The 20,252-nt window shown below is 49.3% G+C and overlaps 1 protein-coding gene across 1 annotated transcript in view; it reads left to right on the top strand.

Moving 5' to 3' along the window:
• Positions 1-849: 849 nt before the first annotated feature.
• Positions 850-20,252, top strand: part of LOC143274754 (hillarin-like) — a 135,644-nt gene continuing 116,241 nt past the window's right edge. Inside the window, exon 1 of the mRNA XM_076578672.1 lies at positions 850-2,650. Coding sequence (XP_076434787.1) covers positions 1,847-2,650 — 804 coding nt within the window. The 5' untranslated portion in view covers positions 850-1,846. The remainder of the gene's footprint in view (positions 2,651-20,252) is intronic.

The raw sequence follows: 20,252 nt of genomic DNA, 5'->3' as shown, positions 1-20,252 counted from the left end.
TCACTGTTCAGATCACTATTTGATATAGACATCGTGGTTGCTAGGAAGGTGAACAACATGGATATGTCGTAGACAGCGCTACCCGCCTCAGGGAGACAACTGTCCTACAGCCTGAGCCATATGGGAACTTTCCAAGGCGAAGATGAAGAGGCTATGCTGTTAAAACTGTACCTGCAACAATATTTTCGTCAATCTGACACATATTTGGGGCAAAATGCATCGTCTTTCAAATGAACATTGAAAGTGAACACTGTCAGGTTGTTTGAATTGAGCCCAAACTTTTTTTTTATTCATAACCTACACATTGTGTAAAGATATGATGTTACGTCAGTGAGGAGGAAGATTGTTTGAAGTGATCATCAACAACGATTCGTTACGCTGGTGGAAATAATTATATCCCCAAACAATCTTTTCGTCAAACACACCTGTTTCAAGACAAGATGTAGCAGCCATCAAAACAGGAATTCAAAGAAAAAAGAAAGCGAAATCATCTTCATGCCAACAGAATGTATTCCCCAAACAATCAGCTTTTGTTTGTCTTTTTTGTTTGTTTTTGCAATGCATCTACTGTTTCATGATAAAATATAACACATTCCAAGAGAAGGCTGTCAACACTGTTTCTATTTGTGAACCACATTGAAGTATACTGTTTCTACGAGTGAACTATATTGAAGTATACTGTTTCTACGTGTTAACTATATTGAAAGATTCTGTTTCTAAGAGTAAATCACACTGAAGGATTCTTTTTTCTGCGTGTGAAACTTGTCGAAGGATAATGTTTCAATGAGTGAGCCATATTGAAGGATAATATTTCTACGAGTGAGCTGGATTGATGGATACTATTTCTACGAGTGAGCCACATTTAAGGATACTATTTCTACAAGGGATCCCACATTAAAGGATATTCTACCACAGAATGACACTGAGGGTAAGAAATGTATCAATTGCCCATGGACGACAAAAACCAACCTTCATTATATAACACAGAATGAAAGTCACTGGTGCCGGAGAACCACATCAAACGTCATTCATGGTATCCATGCAGTGAACCAAGTTGTACGAAGCTCCTGCTGGTAGTGAAACGTACACAAACAAAAATTCAACAAACGAATATCTGCATTTCTCTCTGGTAGACCCGCAAAAAACATTTCTTTTCAACTTTTGGGGGTCCCATTTTCTTGTCTGAAACGCACTGTAACACGGCACTGGCAGAGGAACTCGTTCTTTGCGTCTATCTTCGTTTTCAGGCCAGCTGTTTACATCATAACATTGACAAAACCATTTGATAATGTATGTTCGAAGACGCATTCGTTAAGCTCTTTCAGGAGTAAAACTGTTGACAGGACAATCAAAATGACCAGTGATACCACACACCCTCTCCTTTCAATTTACTGGACAGCTCGCTGACCCCAGTAGTTTCATTGTCGATTCTCACGGTCGGAAAAAAACGTGTTTGCAATGGAATACAAAACTTTTCAGAATCCAAACAAACGAACATACAAGGCAAATAGAAATAGACAAACAAGTAAACAGATGAGTAAATGATAGATAGAATGCAACACGCTCAATAGAAAGAAAAAAGAGGTGTATAGTAATCAATTGAGTTAATGATAAGATAAAATGCAATGCGTTCAATAGACACGAAAAGAAGTGTGTAATAATCAAACGAGTAAATTATAAAATAAAATTCAATACGTTCATTGGAAACAAAAAAAGCGGAGGTGTTTAGTACTCAAATGATCAAAAGATAAAACAAAATGCAACCCCTTCAATATACAAATAACTGACATAAAACAAACCACCCAAAGAGGTGTCTGACTCCAGTAAGTACCCCCGCACCCCCCCAATGGCGAACTCCTACCTGAAGCTGCAATGGCCAGTCATCAACACCTGCTTCTCCCCCAGAAGCCTCTCCCTCCCCCTCCGCTGCGGGGCCATGCTTGACGCCCTGGAGGACGATAACCTCAGCAGCGACGCCGACTCCGACACCACCGAGGGCGTGGGAGGAATAGGAGGAGGAAGAGGATGCGGCGGAACATCAACAGCAGGAGGAGCAGGCGGTGGTGGCGGCCCAGGGATTCCCGGCGGGGGTCTGGGAGGAGTCCCGAGCCTGGCGTCCGCTGGGGGTTACTCGGGAGGCCTTTGGAGGCCCAGCTCCCAGCCGGCAGACCCTTGCTACCGCTGCGGGAAGCGGGTGTATCCTGTGGAACGCGTGGACGTGGGCGTCCTCTTCCACCGCCGCTGCTTCCGGTGCCGCGTGTGCGGGCTTCAGCTGACCCTCAGGACCTTCCACTGGGACCAGGGGTCGTCCCAGGGTCAAGGTGGTGAAGAAGGTCAAGGTCAAGGACAGGGGTCGGAGTGTGGTGGTGGTGGAAACTACGGTTGCTCTCCTCCTGCTCTTGGGTTTCAGACTTCAAACGAAAGAGGATATGGAGGAGGAGTAGGGTCGCCGCCTTCGACGTCGTCGTTGTTGGGTCACCAGGAAGGTCAGGGTGAAGGTCAGGGGTCAAGGACGGTGCCGAAGAAGAAGAAGGCGGACGTGTACTGCAGCGTGCACGTGCCTCGCGCTGTGGGTCACATCGACAGCGAGGCGGTGGGCATCAAGCAGGCGCTGTCGGCGCCAAGACGTGGACCAAACTCCTGTGACCAGGTCAGTGGACACGGTGTGTGTGTGTGTGTGTGTGTGTGCGCGCGGACAGTTTTGACGCGAACTGTGTTCTGTTCTGTTGCATTGTGTCATTGTGTACCGTGTATGAACTCTTGTCATGATGTCTGTGTTTTAGGATGAGGGTCTGTTTGATTGGGATTATCTCCTATCTCTCTGTCTATGTGTCTGTCAGTCTATCCGTCTGCCTGTCTCTCAGTCTCTCCTCGTTTCTATCTAGCTCTGTCTGTCTGTTTTAAGTTTATACTTCGCCGAAAAGCTTTATTCACTCACTAGCTCACTCTCTCTCTGCCTCCCTTTCTCTTTTTCTTCAGCAGACGTTTCGATTTATTTGCATGGACCGTGTTTTATTATTGAACAGATGCCCGTGATTTTGTGGCTTTATCACCCAGACTCCATTTCTTTACTGATGTGTGTGTGTGTGTGTGTGTGTGTGTGTGTGTGTGTGTGTGTGTGTGTGTGTGTGTGTGTGTGTCCCCGTCTCCGTCTTTCTATTTCGGTCTCTCTGCCACCCACATCCCCAGTTCTCTCTCCCTCTCTCTCTTCCTCTCTCTCTCTTTCCCCCTCTCTCTCTCCCCTCTCTCTCACCCCCTCTCTTTCCCTCTCTGTCTCCGTCTTTCTCTCCCTCTCTCTCTCTCTCCCCTCTCTCTCACCCTCTCTCTTTCCCTCTCTCTCTCCCCATCTCTCTCCGTCTCTCTCTCCCTCTCTCCCCTCCTCTCTTCATCCCTCTCTCTCACCCTCTCTCCATCTCTCTCTTTCCCTCTCTTTCCCTCTTTCTCTCTCTCTTTTCCTCTCTCTATCTCCCTTCCCCCCTCTCTCTCTCTGTCTGGCTACGTGAAATATGTCTTGACCGGTTAATCACAGAGAAAGAAACAGAGAAAGACTGAAGGAAAAGTGAGAATTCTTCTTCCATCGTGGGTTGCAACTCCCACGTACACGAGTGGGCTTTCACGTGTTTGACCGTTTTTACTCCGCCATGTAGGCAGCCACGCTCCGTTTTCGGGGGTAGTGAGAGGAATAATAGCCGTAGATTGATGCAGCCTCTCTCTCTCTCTTCCTCTCTCTCTCCCCCCACCCTTTCTCTCTGTCTGTCTAATTCTCTCTCTCACTCTCTCTCTCTGTCTGTTTGTCTGTCTAACTCTGTGTCTGTCTGTCTGTCTGTCTAACTCTCTCTGTCTGTCTGTTTAACTCTCTCTCTCTCTCGCTCGCTCGCTGTCTCTCTAACTCTGCCTGTCTGTCTGTCTAACTCGCTCTCTCTCTCTCGCTGTCTGTCTAACTCTGTCTGTCTGTCTAACTCTCTCTCTCTCTCTCTCTCGCTGTCTGTCTAACTCTGTCTGTCTGTCTAACTCTCTCTCTCTCTCTCTCGCTGTGTGTCTAACTCTGTCTGTCTGTCTAACTCTCTCTCTCTCTCTCGCTGTCTGTCTAACTCTGTCTGTCTGTCTAACTCTCTCTCTCTCTCTCGCTGTGTGTCTAACTCTGTCTGTCTGTCTAACTCTCTCTCTCTCTCGCTGTGTGTCTAACTCTGTCTGTCTGTCTAACTCTTTCTGGTTTCATTCCACCCTCCTTTCTTTCCTTTTTTCTCTCCATCATCCAATCCTACCTGCTGCAGTGTGTCCCCTCCACAGCACTGACAATGCAGTCCCTTTTGCCTTCTCTTTTACAGCCTGTATTGATTCACACACACACACACACACACACACACACACACACACACACACACACACACACACACACACACACACACACAACCTGTATTTGATTACAGAAGGGGGGGGGGGGGGAGTTTTAAAAGACTAATTTCAGCTGTTGTTCTTTATTATGCACGACAACTTTTTTGTGTGTGTGTGTGTGTGTGTGTTGTTTTTGTTTTTTCCGATGATAAGTGGTGTAGAGGCGAGGAAGACTACAGAATAGAAAACTAAACTGAAATATACTTGTTTCAGATGTGACTTCTTCTCGATGATGTGTAGGGTGAGGGAGAGGAAGAATGAAAGAAAGAAACAACAACATGTCCTGCCATGCAGCCATTGTCTCCAAGTATACCTCAACCCCTCCCCCCCCCTTCCCCACACCACACCACCCCACCAAGCTCTCACACTCCCTGCACCCCTTTCTCTTCCCTTTCGCACCTCCTCCATCCCCTCTCCCCCCCCCCCCCCCTCCTCCACTCCCCACCCCTTAATTAGGACATCACGAAGGATATCATCATCATGAACTTGTGACTTGTAAAAAAGGAGGGCCATCTCTTGTTTGATCTCGCTGTCAATGTCAATGTGTGTCAGTGTGTGGCTGGTGTGTCTCCATCATTAGAACTCTCTCTCCTTCTCTCTCTCTCTCTCTCTCTCTCTCTCTCTCTCTCTCTCTCTCTCTCTCTCTCCAAAGGGCCATCTTTTAAAATTAGGCCCCACCCCTCCCTCTCTCTCAACGATTTTTTTCCCTTCTCTCTCTCTCTCTGTCTCTCTCTCTGTTTCTGTGTCTCCCTCTCTCTCTCTCTGTCTGTCTGTCTCTCTCGTTTAGTCTCTATGAATCATTACTGATGTAATTACTTTTTTTTTAGTTAATCAATCTTTTCATTTTTCCACCCATAATTACTAATTAGTCTCATTAATCTTTCATTGTCAGATACCCGTTGTACCCCGATCACAGCATTGTCTGAATGTGTGCGTGTCGTGGTCAGTGTGTGTGTGTGTGTGTGTGTGTGTGTGTGCGTGCGTGCGTGTGTGCTCTGTGTATGTTCTGTATGTGTTAGCGCGTGCACTCTGTGTGTGTGTGTGTGTGTGTGTGTGTGTGAATAGAATAGAATAGAATATAATACTTTTTATTGTCATAAAACCTTAAAGTTTATAAGACACAATGAAACATAAACATGAGCATATTAAGAAGAGAAACATTCAGTGTGTGTGTGTGTGTGTGTGTGTGTGTGTGTGATGTTTTGTTGTGTATTTGCGTACGCATCATTTTTTTCCGGGTGCGTTTCCACTGGTGCAGCTGAGATTGAAAAATAAAGGGAGAGAGAGAGAGGGGGGGGGGGGGCACAGCACATACGCACATGCACGCACGCACACACACACACACACACACACACAGAGTCTGTGTTTCTCTCTCTCTCACGCACACACACACACACACACACACACACACACACACACACACACATACACACACAACACAACACACACACACACACACGCACACACAGTCTGTGTTTCTCTCTCTCTCTCACGCACACACACACACACACACACACACACACACACACACACACACACACACACACGGAGGGACAGTTCCAGAAAGACAGAGAGCAAAAGCCACAGAGCCTCTCTTGCATTGCCGCTGCCGCCATTGTGACAGCAGAGAGCAGCAGCCAGCATACCTGTCGCGCCTTGTCGCCGTGCGGTGAGTCATTCACCTTCCGCGTGGGCTGAATGAAGTGTGTCTGCAAACTTCCCCCCCCCACCTCAGACAACCACACCCGGGCAATTTCTGTTCTCTTCTGGGTCTGTTGTTTTCCTTCTGCGTTTGCTTGCTTGCTTGCTTGTGTGTGTGTGTGTGTGTGTGTGTGTTTCTTTGTGTAGCGTTGAAATCATCATCGTCATCAGTGGTCGTCGGCGTCATCAACATCGTCATGAATGAGAATCGTCATAACCAGCATTGTTATCGTTATTATCGTCATCTCAATCATAATTATCATTATTGTCATTTCAATCATCATCATCATCATCATTATCATCATCACCATCATCATTATCGCCTTCATCATCATCATCGTCATCATCACCATCATCATTATCGCCTTCATCATCATCGTCAAAGCTGTCCTGATCGCCATATTCATTGCCATTCTATTACTTTAACAATCTTACTTTGATAACGAATATATGACATTCAGGTTTACAATTGACTTGTCTGTAATTATCATTGCCATTGTCATCTTTGTCACAGTCATCGTCTCTGTTCCACGTCGTCGGTCACCATTACTGTTATCATTTCGTTGTTATTTGTGCAGCAGCAGCAGCAACAGTAGTAGTAGAAGTGGCAGCAGCAGTAAAAGTAATAGTAGTAGTAACTGCAGCAGCAGCAGCAGTAGTTATATTATTATCATTATTAATATTATTATTATCATTGTTGTTGTTGTTGTCGTCATCATCATCATCATCATTATATTATTATTATTATTATTATTATTAACATTGTTATTATTATTATTGTTATTATCATTATTAGTGGTAGTAGTAGCAGCAGTAACAGCAGCAGCGGTTGTAGTAGTAGTGGCGATGTTGGTGGTAGCCGAAGCAACCAGACTACACCGAAAACGTCAAAACAACAACAACAACAACAACAACAAACAAACAAACAAACAAAGAAAAACAACGGATATTTTGTTTTACAATCAGTTAATTGCTAATATTCTTAGACAGAGAAAAGAAAAGACAGAAAGAAAGAAAAAAAAAAGATTTTATTCAAGAACAAGATTTACGGTATAGAGTCCGACACGGACGTCAAGTGTGTGTGTGTGTGTGTGTGTGTGTGTGTGTGTGTGTGTGTATGTGTGCGCGTGCGTGTGTGCGCGCGTGCGCACGTGTGTGTGTGTGTGCGCGCGCGTGTGTGTGTGCGTGTGTGTGTGTGTGTGTGTGTGTGTGTGTGTGTGTGCATGTGTGTGTGTGTGTGCGTGTCTGTGTGCGCGTGTGTGTGTATGTATGTGTGTGTGTGTTTGCGTGCGTGCGTGTGTGCTCTGTGTATGTTGTGTATGTGTTAGCGCGTGTACTCTGTGTATGTATGTGTGTGTGTGTGTGTGTGTGTGTGTGTGTATGTTCCCCGTCACACAGGCGACGCCATGACAAGGCGCCGAAAAAAAAGAAAAAAAAGGAAAAAGAAAAAAAAAAAGACATTGAAAAAAAAAATCGACCTGCCTCCAGGCCAGTAGGCCTGACTCATGGCACGTATTTGAGAGAGCTGGAGTCAGGTAGGGGGGTGGGAGGAGGGGGAGGGGAGGGGTCAGATGGGGAGGAGGATACGGTCTGAGAGTGTGTGTGTGGGTGTGGGGGGGAGGGGTGTGTGTGCGCGTGTGTGTGGGGGGAGAATTTGGGTGGTGGGTGGGGAGCTTGCATTGGAAAAAGACCGGGTGGATCAGATATGGCTGGCTAGCGGGGAGGGGAGGGGAGGGGGTGGAGTGGGAGGGAGGCCTTGTTTTGGGGGAAGGGTGGGGGCGGGGAGGGAGACACGAAAGACACGCGTGAGTGATGTCACTCTAATTTCTCCGTCACCTTCCGTCCCAGTGTGTGTGTTGGGAGGGGGCTGGGGGGGGGGGGGGGGGGGGAGGGGGGGGGGGGTCTGTTTGCGTGTCGGTCTGACGATCTGTTTGTCTGTCTGCTTCTGTGTGTGCGCGTGTGTGTGAGGGTGTGTGTGCGTGCGCGCGCGCGCGCATGTGTGTGTCATTATTTCTCATTTTCTCTGTCTCTGACCATGATATGACTGACTCTCTGTCTCTCTCCACCACCACCCCTCTCCCTCTCTCTCCCTTTCTCTGTTCACCCGTCACCCCCCCCCCTCTCTCTCTCACACCCTCTCATTTACTGTCTCTGTTTCTGCCTGTCTGTCACTGTGTGCTTCTCTTTCTGTATCTGTCTCTCTGTCTGTCCGTCAGACTGTCTGTCAGCCTCTGTCTCTCTCTCCCTCTCTCTCTCTAGCTGTCTGTCTGTGCATCTAACTATTTCTCTCCCTGTGTCACTCTCTCTGTTTCTGCATAGGTTTCCCCTGCCTGTTTCCCCTATCTGTCAATCTCTCTCTCTCTCTCTGTCTGTGTCTGTGTCTCTCTCTGTCTCTGTCTCCCTGTCTCTCTGTCTCTCTCTCTCTCAATCTCCCTGTCTGTGTCTGTGTCTCTCTCTGTCTCTCTGTCTGTCTCCCTGTCTCTGTCTCTCTCTGTGTGTCATTCTCTCCCTGTTTCCTCAGAACCAGGCATTCAGCCCTACTCAGCGATCCTCAGTGCCAACACCCCAGCGCCCTCCTGTCCCACCACGCCCCTCACGCCCACACACACAGCACTGCCCTGCTGCCTTTGTCCGCACCGTTTCCAGGACTTAATGATTTAAACGAAGGATGCCCCTGGAGAGACACACCAGTCACACACACACACACACACACACACACACACACACATATGCAGGCAGACAGACATAGACAGGGAGAGAGAGTATTGGAGAAACACACACACACACACACACACACACACACACACACACACACACACACACACACACACACACACACACACACACACACACACACACAGAGGGAGAGAGACACAAAAAGAGAGTATTGGAGAAACACACACACACACACACACACACACACACAGAAAGAGAGAAAGATACAGACAGACAAACAGACATAGAGAGGGAGAGAGACACAAAAAGAGAGTATTGGAGAAACACACACACACACACACACACACACACACACACACACACACACACACACATTCAAATACACACACACACACACACACACACACACACACACACACACACACACACACACAGGGGGGATGTGGGGTGTCCCGGCCAAGGAGGTGTGACTAAAATAATTAGATGCACACATCTCCGTCATCGTCACCCCTCTTTCACCCTCTCCCCCTTCCTGCCCCCTCCTGTCCCTCCCCTCCCCCCCCCTCACTTCTTCTTCATGTCTTTGTCATCACCTCGGCGCCGTGCTTTGTCTTGTGTGTCTTTGTTTCTTTCACGTCTTCCCTGCCTAGCTCTCTGTTTGCAGCGTCTCTTGAGATTTTTGTTGGCTTTTTAATTTATTTAGAAGACCACAAGCTTGGATAATAATTATTAATCATAATTATGTATGATAGTCAGTCGTGTCCGTGTATAATAATTATGACCATCATCAGAACAGATGTGGACGCAACTCCTTTGTGTGTGTGTGTGTGTGTGTGTGTGTGTGTGTGTGTGGATGTGTGTGTGTGTTTCTGTCTGTCTGTCTGTCTGTCTGTGTCTTTCTGTCTGTCTGTCTGTATGTGTGTGTGTGTATGTGTCTCTGTCTGTCTATCTGTATGTCTCTGTGTGATTCCAATGGCAGTAGAAGGACGAGAAGTACATATTCTCTGTCGTGCTCCCATCATTTAGTTATTTAACTGACACATGCATTAAACAGAGATAGTGGGGAAGGGGGGACACACACACACACACACACACACACACACACACACACACACACACACACACACACACACACACACACACACACAGACTAACAAATTGCTGTTGATGATTCCTTTCACTTTCCCTCTGTCTTTTTGGACGTCCCCCCTGATTCACGCACACCGTAAACACAATTAATAGCAGCAGGAACAACATGAAGTGAGGTGGGAGGGTCAGGATGGCTGGGGCGGGGAGGAAAGAGGAAAGAGGAGGGTGAGGATGGCTGGGGCGGTGAGGAAAGAGGAAAGAGGAGGGTGAGGATGGCTGGGGCGGGGAGGAAAGAGGAAAGAGGAGGGTGAGGATGGCTGGGGCGGGGAGAAAGAGGAAAGAGGAGGGTCAGGCTGGCTGGGGGCGGTGAGGAAAGAGGATGGTCAGCATGGCTGGGGGCGGGGAGGAAAGAGGAGGGTCAGGATGGCTGGGGCGGTGAGGAAAGAGGAAAGAGGGGGTGAGGATGGCTGGGGCGGTGAGGAAAGAGGGAAAGAGGAGGGTCAGGATGGCTGGGGCGGTGAGGAAAGAGGAAAGAGGAGGGGTGAGGATGGCTGGGGCGGTGAGGAAAGAGGAAAGAGGAGGGTCAGATGGCTGGGGCGGGAGGAAAGAGGAGGGTAGGATGCTGGGGCGGGAGGAAAGGAGGGAGAGGTCAGGATGGCTGCTGGGGCGGGGAGGAGAAAGAGGAGGGTCAGGATGGCTGGGGCGGGGAGAAGAGGAAGGGAGGAGGGCGGGGAATGAGGGAGGTGGCTGGGCGGGGAAAGAGGAGAGGGTGAGGATGGCTGGGGCGGGAGGAAAGAGGAAAGAGGAGGGTCAGGATGGCTGGGGCGGGGAGGAAAGAGGAGGGTCAGGATGGCTGGGGCGGGGAGGAAAGAGGAGGGTCAGGATGGCTGGGGCGGGGAGGAAAGAGGAGGGTGAGGATGGCTGGGGCGGGGAGGAAAGAGGAAAGAGGAGGGTCAGGATGGCTGGGGCGGGAGGAAAGAGGAAAGAGGAGGGTGAGGATGGCTGGGGCGGGGAGGAAAGAGGAGGGTGAGGATGGCTGGGGCGGGAGGAAAGAGAGGGTAGGATGGCTGGGCGGGGAGAAAGAGGAGGGTCAGGATGGCTGGGGCGGGGAGGAAAGAGGAAAGAGGAGGGTCAGGCTGGCTGGGGCGGGGAGGAAAGAGGAAAGAGGAGGGTGAGGATGGCTGGGGCGGTGAGGAAAGAGGAAAGAGGAGGGTGAGGATGGCTGGGGCGGTGAGGAAAGAGGAAAGAGGAGGGTCAGGATGGCTGGGGCGGGGAGGAAAGAGGAAAGAGGAGGGTCAGGATGGCTGGGGCGGGGAGGAAAGAGGAGGGTCAGGCTGGCTGGGGCGGGGAGGAAAGAGGAAAGAGGAGGGTGAGGATGGCTGGGGCGGGGAGGAAAGAGGAAAGAGGAGGGTGAGGATGGCTGGGGCGGGGAGGAAAGAGGAGGGTCAGGATGGCTGGGGCGGGGAGGAAAGAGGAAAGAGGAGGGTCAGGATGGCTGGGGCGGTGAGGAAAGAGGAAAGAGGAGGGTCAGGATGGCTGGGGCGGGGAGGAAAGAGGAGGGTCAGGATGGCTGGGGCGGGGAGGAAAGAAAGAAAAAGACGAAAAAGAAGAAGCAGAAGAAGTAGAAAGAAAGAAAGAAACAAAGAAAAGAATAAGAAAAAGGTTGAAGAAGAAGGAGTAGGAAGAAGAGAAGAAGAAGAAGAAGAAGAAGAAGAAGAAGAAGAAGAAGAAGAAGAAGAAGAAGAAGAAGAAGAAGAAGAAGAAGAAGAAGAAGAAGAACAACAACAACAACAACAACAACAACAACAACAACAACAACAACAACAACAACAACAACAACAACAACAACACTACCACCACCACCACGAGCAACAACATCAACAACAACTTCAATCATAACAACAGCGAGGAGGAGGCAGGAAGAAAGAAAGAAAAATCAGAAAGAGTGGAAGAATACGGTCTGTGAGTCACACAGAGAGAGGGGGAGCGAGAGTAGAGATGGGGGTGGGAGGTAGTTGGGGGGTGGGCGGGGGCGGTGGGGGGGGGAGGAGGCGGGGTGTTAGGCAGCCACTGGGAATATATTATATATATGCTCGATATCGATACAAAGGCACTTAGAGAAGGAGACATCAGAGAAGCCAGGAAATACATCGGATGTCCTTTCCAGTGAACGAGAGCTGCGTCAATATCAGTATCCAGGCGTGCTTAATGAAGACATGAGAGTTGTCGATGCATTATTATTATGAAAGTGAAGGAGAGAGAGAGAGAAGAGGCGGGTGGGAGAGAGACAGAGACAGAGACAGACAGACAGACAGACAGACAGACAGACAGACAAAGATAAGGAAGAGAGAGGGGGCTGGGGGTGGGGGGGGGGGGGGGGGGGGGGGGGGGTGTTGAGAAGGGGGTCTACAACAGGAGAGAGAAAAAGAGAAACCGAGACAGATACAGATCAAAACAGACTGAAACACACAGAGGCAGTGAAGCAAGGCAGACAGACCCACACCCCCCTCACACCCTCCCCACTCCACATACAGAGACAGAGAGAGAGAGAGAGAGAGAGAGAGAGAGAGGTAAAACAGATTGACAGACATGTGTAACAAAGGCATGCAGCATGAACACAAAGAACCGCCACACGGAACGGGAAGTAATTAGCTCTCTTCCAGGTAGCTCCCTCGCCGGTGTTGCACCTTAAAACTGCAGTCCCACCAGATTTACTTACATGGGCATTTTATTTTCCTTCCTCCCACATGGCAATGTATGGCGCGGACAGAATATTCCTGGTATCTCCATAGCATTGTGCTTCTGCGGTTCCACAATCCCAGCCAAGCTGGAGTAATAGAATTGTCACAATAAATACAGAACCTAGAGGAAATGTGTTCGGCCTTTCGACCTCCGTCCTTGTCAAATAACTTACGGCCATGGCCAAAATGTCTGGAATGCTCTGGAAGAGAGATGGGAATGACACAAGAGAGAGAGCGAGAGACAGACAGACAGACAGAGTGAGAGAGAGAGACAGACAGACTGACTGACTGACTGACAGACAGAGAACGAGAGTGAGGGAAACAGGGCGAGAAACAGATAGATACAGAGACTGAGAAAACGGCAGTGAATTTAGAATCAGGGTAACCTGACTTTAGAATAGAATTGAATTGAACTGAACAGAATATGTCTTTATTACCAAGTGTACCGGGAATATGGGGGGAGGAGGGGTGCGGAGGGGGGGGGGGGGTTTGGGGGTTGGGGGTTTGGGGGGGTAGAAACATCATTCGAAAAATCACAGAGAAACACAGAAACAGTAGAATTTTTGGGCACATAGATATGCATATCGATTTATATGAACTTGTGAATACACACACACGCACACACACACACACACACACACACACACACACACACACACACACACACACACACACACACACGTTTGAACGAAAACCGCACATTACGCATTACACATCTTACATTCTTCTTTTTCTTCGTTCATGGGCTGCAACTCCCACGTTCACTGGTATACATGTACACGAATGGGCTTTTACGTGTTTAACCGTTTCTACCCCGCCATGTAGGCAGCCATACTCCATTTTCGGGGGTACACTTCTTGCATTATGCTCCTTGCTCTTGAAGACTCTAGGATGGAAATAGCAGGGAGGCGGTGTCTTCAGTCTGTCGTACCGAGGTGGACAGCGATGGGGATGGGAGGGGGGATGAGGGTGAGGGCGGGGGGCGGGGAGGGGGGGGGGGAGGCGGGGGGTAGCATGGCCGAGGGGTTGATAAATCAATGAGCTGCTGATGATCCAGGGTGTCGAATGTCCCCTTCCCCCCAGTCTTCAAATTAGTTGTCGCCAGAGCGACATGGCTTGCCGGCGTCGTTATTTCTCTGTTGTCTCTTTGTTTTGCGGTGGAGTTTTCCATGTGTTCGTTTGTTTTGTTTTTATGTTGCGCGGGTTCCATTTCTTCATTTCTATGCCTCAGTGGTTCTGCTTCTTCATTTTTGCTTTCAATCAGGTCCACATTGCTTTATTTGTTGTGCTCCATTGCGCAAATTTTGCGTTCCAAAAGATACATATCGCCTCTGTTTTTTGTATGTCCCCAAAGTATGTATTCCTTCATTTGAGTGTTCCAACATTTAATCGTATGTGTGTTTCAGTACTTCATCGTCTGTCTCTCTCTGCTTCTCGCTCTCTCCTTGTTTTTCTTCCTCTCCCTCAGCCTGTCTTCCCCTCTGTCTCCCATCCACCCCCGCCCCCCCTCCCTATGTGCTTATGTTTTCCTGTATCTGTCTGCCTGTTTGTCTGTCTGTCTCAGTGTATCTCTTTCTCACGCACGGTAGCGTGCAGCACTGTCACTTGTCCAGCAGAGCACCGCTGCCACTCCCCTTCCCCTCCCCTCCTCCTTCCTGTCTTTCTCTCCATCCAATACTTCCTTCGTCTTTCTGGTGCAAGAATGAAGAAACACACACACACACACACACTCTCTCTCTCTCACTCACACACATACATACACACACACACACATACACACACGCACGCACGCACGCACGCACACACACACACACACACACACACACACACACACACAAGGGGGTGGGGGTGGGGGTGGGGGAGTCCATTCGATGCGTCGAGAAATTCAACACTTATCCCAATATTGTATGGTGCTTCCATTCACAATGTCAGCCAAAGTGAGATGCTTCCATTTACATTCAGTTATCAAAGTGAAATGTTTCCACCCCCGAAAACGGAGTATGGCTGCCTACATGGCGGGGTAAAAACGGTCACGCACGTAAAAAGCCCACTCCTGTACATACGAGTGAACGTGGGAGTTGCAGCCCACGAACGAAGAAGAAGAAGGAGAAGTGCTTCCATTTATAATGTCAGAATGAGCTGCTTCCCTCTACAGTATCAAACTGAGACGCTTCCATTTGCAATGTCAAAATGTTGGCTGGATGGCTGTATGTATTTCTGCAGAGGAACGCCATTAGCACCCGAACTAATGTTTTCTTTCTTTCATTCATCTTATTGTATGTATCCCACTGGTTAGATCCGGTCCAGTGTAATCTCGGATTTGAGGGAAGAATCATTCACTTCATCAAACCACTTCCATTTCAACCAGAGCGGGATGGATCGGGGCCCGGGGAGGGGGGAGGGGGGGCAAGCGGGGATGGGGGGGAGGAGGTTTGTGGTAGTGGTGGAGGAGAGACTGGGTGTAGGGTTGAGGTTGGGTTGGTCTTGGTTGTGCATCATCGACCAGTAATTACTATTTTCATTGTTTTAATTCCCCCCCCCCCCCTTTTTTTTTAACAATAAGCAATGGTGAACCGCTGTATAATTACCGAGCGATGACTCGCTGCATGCAGGGGAAGCCACCTGTGGTTTCAGAAATGCGAATACGATGTTCAGAATGAGCGATGCTCGTGCACGCTCTTATACACTGAAATGTAACTTTCGCACGCGCACGCGCGCAGACACGGGAAAACGATTGGATGAACAATACGATCAGGCAGCTGGCTTGTTGATTGATGATTATGCCGGCATCGAGCGGTGAAGGTAAAACCCCGTACAGGAAGAGAACAGGGACTGGAGAGAGAGAGAGAGAGAGAGAGAGGGGAGAGACTGGGTGGGGAGAGGGAAAGAGGGAAGGGGAGGGTAAAAGAGAGAGGGGGAAGAGAGAGAGAGAGAGAGAGAGAGAAGGAGGGAGGGGAGAGACTGGGTGGGGAGAGGGAAAGAGGGAAGGGGAGGGTAAAAGAGAGAGGGGGAAGAGAGAGAGAGGAGTATACAGAGAAAGAAAAGGGGAGAGAGCGGGCAGGAGAAGAGAGGAAGTGAAAGAGAGAGGACGGAGACAAGAAAGAAGATGGATGGAGAGGAACTAGAGAGACAGATACAGAGAGAGAGACAGAGAGAGAGAGAAACAGAGAGAGAGAGAGACAGAGAGAGAGAGAAACAGAGAGAGAGAGAGATCAATGACCCGATTCCACTGAAAGGTTTATCGACAAAAACACCACCCGTGAGAAATCGGCTTTGTTTTTTTCTTCCTATTCTCGTAAATATCAGATCACATCCACCGTTTCCAATGGAATATTTATTAAAAAAACCGACCCACGGATTGGAACTGGACATCATCGCCTACTTTCGAGGGAAAAAAGAAAAAAGAAAATAGTTTCCATTCAGGACCATTTTTGGCTCACATCACTGAACCAAATTTACTGTGGGCCCATTTCAGTGGTGGAGAATGTCTGCTCGACACTTGGCTGGGCGCGGTTCGTGCTGGGTGAAGGCAGCCCAATCAGGTGCGATAGCTTTATATTTTTTAGTGTTGAGTGTTGCTCCTGTTTACCCGTTGGCTGTGGTTCCGATAATGCAGCCACACAATCTGCCAAGCACTGCAGAACCAGACAGCTAATGTCCAATGGAAAACTATGCCAGGGATCCAGACAGTTCCATTGAGCACCCATCCAATACGGATCGAGTGAATGCTGGTATTCTTTCCGTTCTTTTAGCGTTCGTGAGCTGCAACTCCCACGTTCACTCGTACTGGCGAGTGGGCTTTTATGTGCATATGTGTGTGTTTTTGTCGGTTTTGTTTGGTTTTGTTTGTTTTCTTTTGTTTTTGCATGAACGATGCCCCTCCCCCCCCCGCCCCCCTAAATCGACAGTCGCTGTCTTGTTTCTATAACCCATCAAACGCTATGTTGATTATGGAACCATTAACATGCGGATTTGATCGTTTGTACTTGCACACACACACACACACACACACACACACACACACACACACACACACACACACACACACACACACACACACACACACGAAGAGAAAGGTGGTTTAGTATGAACTTTTGGCTCTATAATGATGTAAGCTCTGCTATTTACAAAGTCAATGGCATTGCCACAGTGAGAACATAATTATAACCTCTTTTTCCAAAACAGTCACCTTGCCTAAGCATCAGTGCCACTGTAGTAAGAGTGCCACTTGGCCGATATTTCCAGATAGTCATATATGTCGGTTTGCAAAAAAAAACAACAACAACAAACAAACAAACAAACAAAAAAAAAAGATGAAGAAAATGGCATTTTACTGAAAGTGTCATTTTGCCAATAATGGTCACTTTATCCAAAGTGTCACATTGTTGGACATCATGAATTTCATTTTATGAACATTGCTGTGCTGAACTGTGCTATTTTGCCATGACAGTAACTGTGCATTGCTATGCTAAACTGTGCTATTTTGCCATGACAGTAACTGTGCATTGCTATGCTAAACTGTGCTATTTTGCCATGACAGTAACTGTGCATTGCTATGCTGAACTGTGCTATTTTGCCATGACTAACTGTGCATTGCTATGCTGAACTGTGCTATTTTGCCATGACAGTAGCTGTGCATTGCTATGCTGAACTGTGCTATTTTGCCATGACAGTAGCTGTGCATTGCTATGCTGAACTGTGCTATTTTGCCATGACAGTAGCTGTGCATTGCTATGCTGAACTGTGCTATTTTGCCATGACAGTAACTGTGCATTGCTATGCTGAACTGTGCTATTTTGCCATGACTAACTGTGCATTGCTATGCTGAACTGTGCTATTTTGCCATGACTAACTGTGCATTGCTATGCTGAACTGTGCTATTTTGCCATGACAGTAACTGTGCATCGCTATGCTGAACTGTGCTATTTTGCCATGACAGTAGCTGTGCCGTCACTGTTGACGTTACTTTCATGGTCACTTTTCTGACATATTCACTTTGGTCCATTTGTAACACTCAGCCGATAACTGATGGTCACTTTCTGCATGACTGTATCATGCTGCTCACGTTCAAGTTCACTTTCTCTCCCATGTACTTTTACCACTATTTTGCTGACGACATCATTTTGCGAACAGGATCACATCGGGGTGAGAATACCAGTACCTACGGAGCTGCCAAAGCGTGACTTGATGTCACGGTCACCCCCGCCGCCTCCCTACCCTTCCCCCCACGCCCCCCCCCCCCCATTCCCCCCCAAACCCTCGAATACACAAACTGTCTCCCATGCCGCCTCCCTGCCTACTGCACACACTTCGTCACCATCATCACCGTCGTCATCGTCATCACCAGCTATTGTTTTCCGTCACGTGTATCATCAGGGTTTCTTTCTTTCCAGACTTTACTTCCTCTCAGACTGTCTTTTTCGTCAGGATATTCTACCACTGTAAGTGATGGATGATGGTATGCTATAGTGTCCGGCACACCTCCCGCCCATGGCGCTGACTTCTCCAAGCCACGTGCATGCATGCGCCGGGTTAATTGTCATCACTGCGCGTGCGCACGCTCCCATCAGTTGAAAAGAGAACGATGATTGGTCAGGAAACAGCTAGCTGCTGGTTTGCAGACCACACACCATGAGATCTCGGTGACCCCAAGAGCGAAAGTGAATGACTGTGTCGTAGATCTTCATTCGTCGTGGCACATCAAACAAGTGATGGTGGAGGGACGTGGAGCGGGCAGTCCCAGCTGACTAGGAACAAAGCATGGTACATTGTGTATACTGTGCGATTTAGTGCCTGGTGCTGTGGCTGTCCGGCCGTTTGGTTGGTGGCTGGTTGTGTCTCTGCACTGTTGGCTGGCTGGTTGTGTCTCTGCACTGTTGGCTGGCTGGTTGTCTCTGCACTGTTGGCTGGCTGGTTGTGTCTCTGCACTGCTGGCTGGCTGGTTGTGTCTCTGCACTGTTGGTGGCTGGTTGTGTCTCTGCACTGTTGGTGGCTGGTTGTGTCTCTGCACTGTTGGTGGCTGGTTGTGTCTGCACTGTTGGTGGCTGGTTGTGTCTCTGCACTGCTGGCTGGCTGGTTGTGTCTGCACTGCTGGCTGGCTGGTTGTCTCTGCACTGCTGGCTGGCTGGTTGTGTCTCTGCAATGCTGGCTGGCTGGTTGTGTCTCTGCACTGTTGGCTGGCTGGTTGTCTCTGCACTGCTGGCTGGCTGGTTGTGTCTGCACTGTTGGTGGCTGGTTGTGTCTCTGCACTGCTGGCTGGCTGGTTGTGTCTGCACTGTTGGTGGCTGGTTGTGTCTGCAATGCTGGCTGGCTGGTTGTGTCTGCACTGCTGGCTGGCTGGTTGTCTCTGCACTGCTGGCTGGCTGGTTGTGTCTGCAATGCTGGCTGGCTGGTTGTGTCTGCACTGCTGGCTGGCTGGTTGTGTCTGCACTGCTGGCTGGCTGGTTGTCTCTGCACTGTTGGTGGCTGGTTGTGTCTCTGCACTGTTGGCTGGCTGGTTGTGTCTCTGCACTGTTGGTGGCTGGTTGTGTCTCTGCACTGTTGGCTGGCTGGTTGTGTCTCTGCACTGTTGGTGGCTGGTTGTGTCTCTGCACTGTTGGCTGGCTGGTTGTGTCTCTGCACTGTTGGTGGCTGGTTGTGTCTCTGCACTGTTGGTGGCTGGTTGTGTCTCTGCACTGTTGGCTGGCTGGTTGTGTCTCTGCACTGTTGGTGGCTGGTTGTGTCTCTGCACTGTTGGTGGCTGGTTGTGTCTGCACTGTTGGTGGCTGGTTGTGTCTGCACTGTTGGTGACTGGTTGTGTCTCTGCACTGTTGGTGGCTGGTTGTCTCTGCACTGTTGGCTGGCTGGTTGTGTCTCTGCACTGTTGGTGGCTGGTTGTGTCTGCACTGTTGGTGGCTGGTTGTGTCTGCACTGTTGGTGGCTGGTTGTGTCTGCACTGTTGGTGGCTGGTTGTGTCTGCACTGTTGGTGGCTGGTTGTCTCTCTGCACTGTTGGTGGCTGGTTGTGTCTCTGCACTGTTGGTGGCTGGTTGTGTCTGCACTGCTGGCTGGCTGGTTGTGTCTGCACTGTTGGTGGCTGGTTGTCTCTGCACTGCTGGCTGGCTGGTTGTCTCTCTGCACTGTTGGTGGCTGGTTGTGTCTGCACTGCTGGCTGGCTGGTTGTGTCTGCACTGTTGGTGGCTGGTTGTCTCTGCACTGCTGGCTGGCTGGTTGACTCTGCACTGTTGGTGGCTGGTTGTCTCTGCACTGCTGGCTGGCTGGTTGACTCTGCACTGTTGGTGGCTGGTTGTGTCTGCACTGTTGGTGGCTGGTTGTCTCTGCACTGTTGGTGGCTGGTTGTCTCTGCACTGCTGGCTGGCTGGTTGACTCTGCACTGTTGGTGGCTGGTTGTGTCTGCACTGTTGGTGGCTGGTTGTGTCTCTGCACTGTTGGCTGGCTGGTTGTCTCTCTGCACTGTTGGTGGCTGGTTGTGTCTGCACTGTTGGTGGCTGGTTGTCTCTGCACTGTTGGCTGGCTGGTTGTGTCTGCACTGTTGGCTGGCTGGTTGTGTCTGCACTGTTGGCTGGCTGGTTGTGTCTCTGCACTGCTGGCTGGCTTGGTGCTGGCTGTTATTTGCGCGCGCACGCAAGCTTACACACACACACACACACAC

Source organism: Babylonia areolata, chromosome 29, assembly GCF_041734735.1.
Source record: "Babylonia areolata isolate BAREFJ2019XMU chromosome 29, ASM4173473v1, whole genome shotgun sequence".
NCBI lineage: Eukaryota > Metazoa > Mollusca > Gastropoda > Neogastropoda > Buccinidae > Babylonia > Babylonia areolata.
Note: the sequence above shows the minus strand (reverse complement) of the source record. Positions and strands in the feature narration are given on the sequence as shown.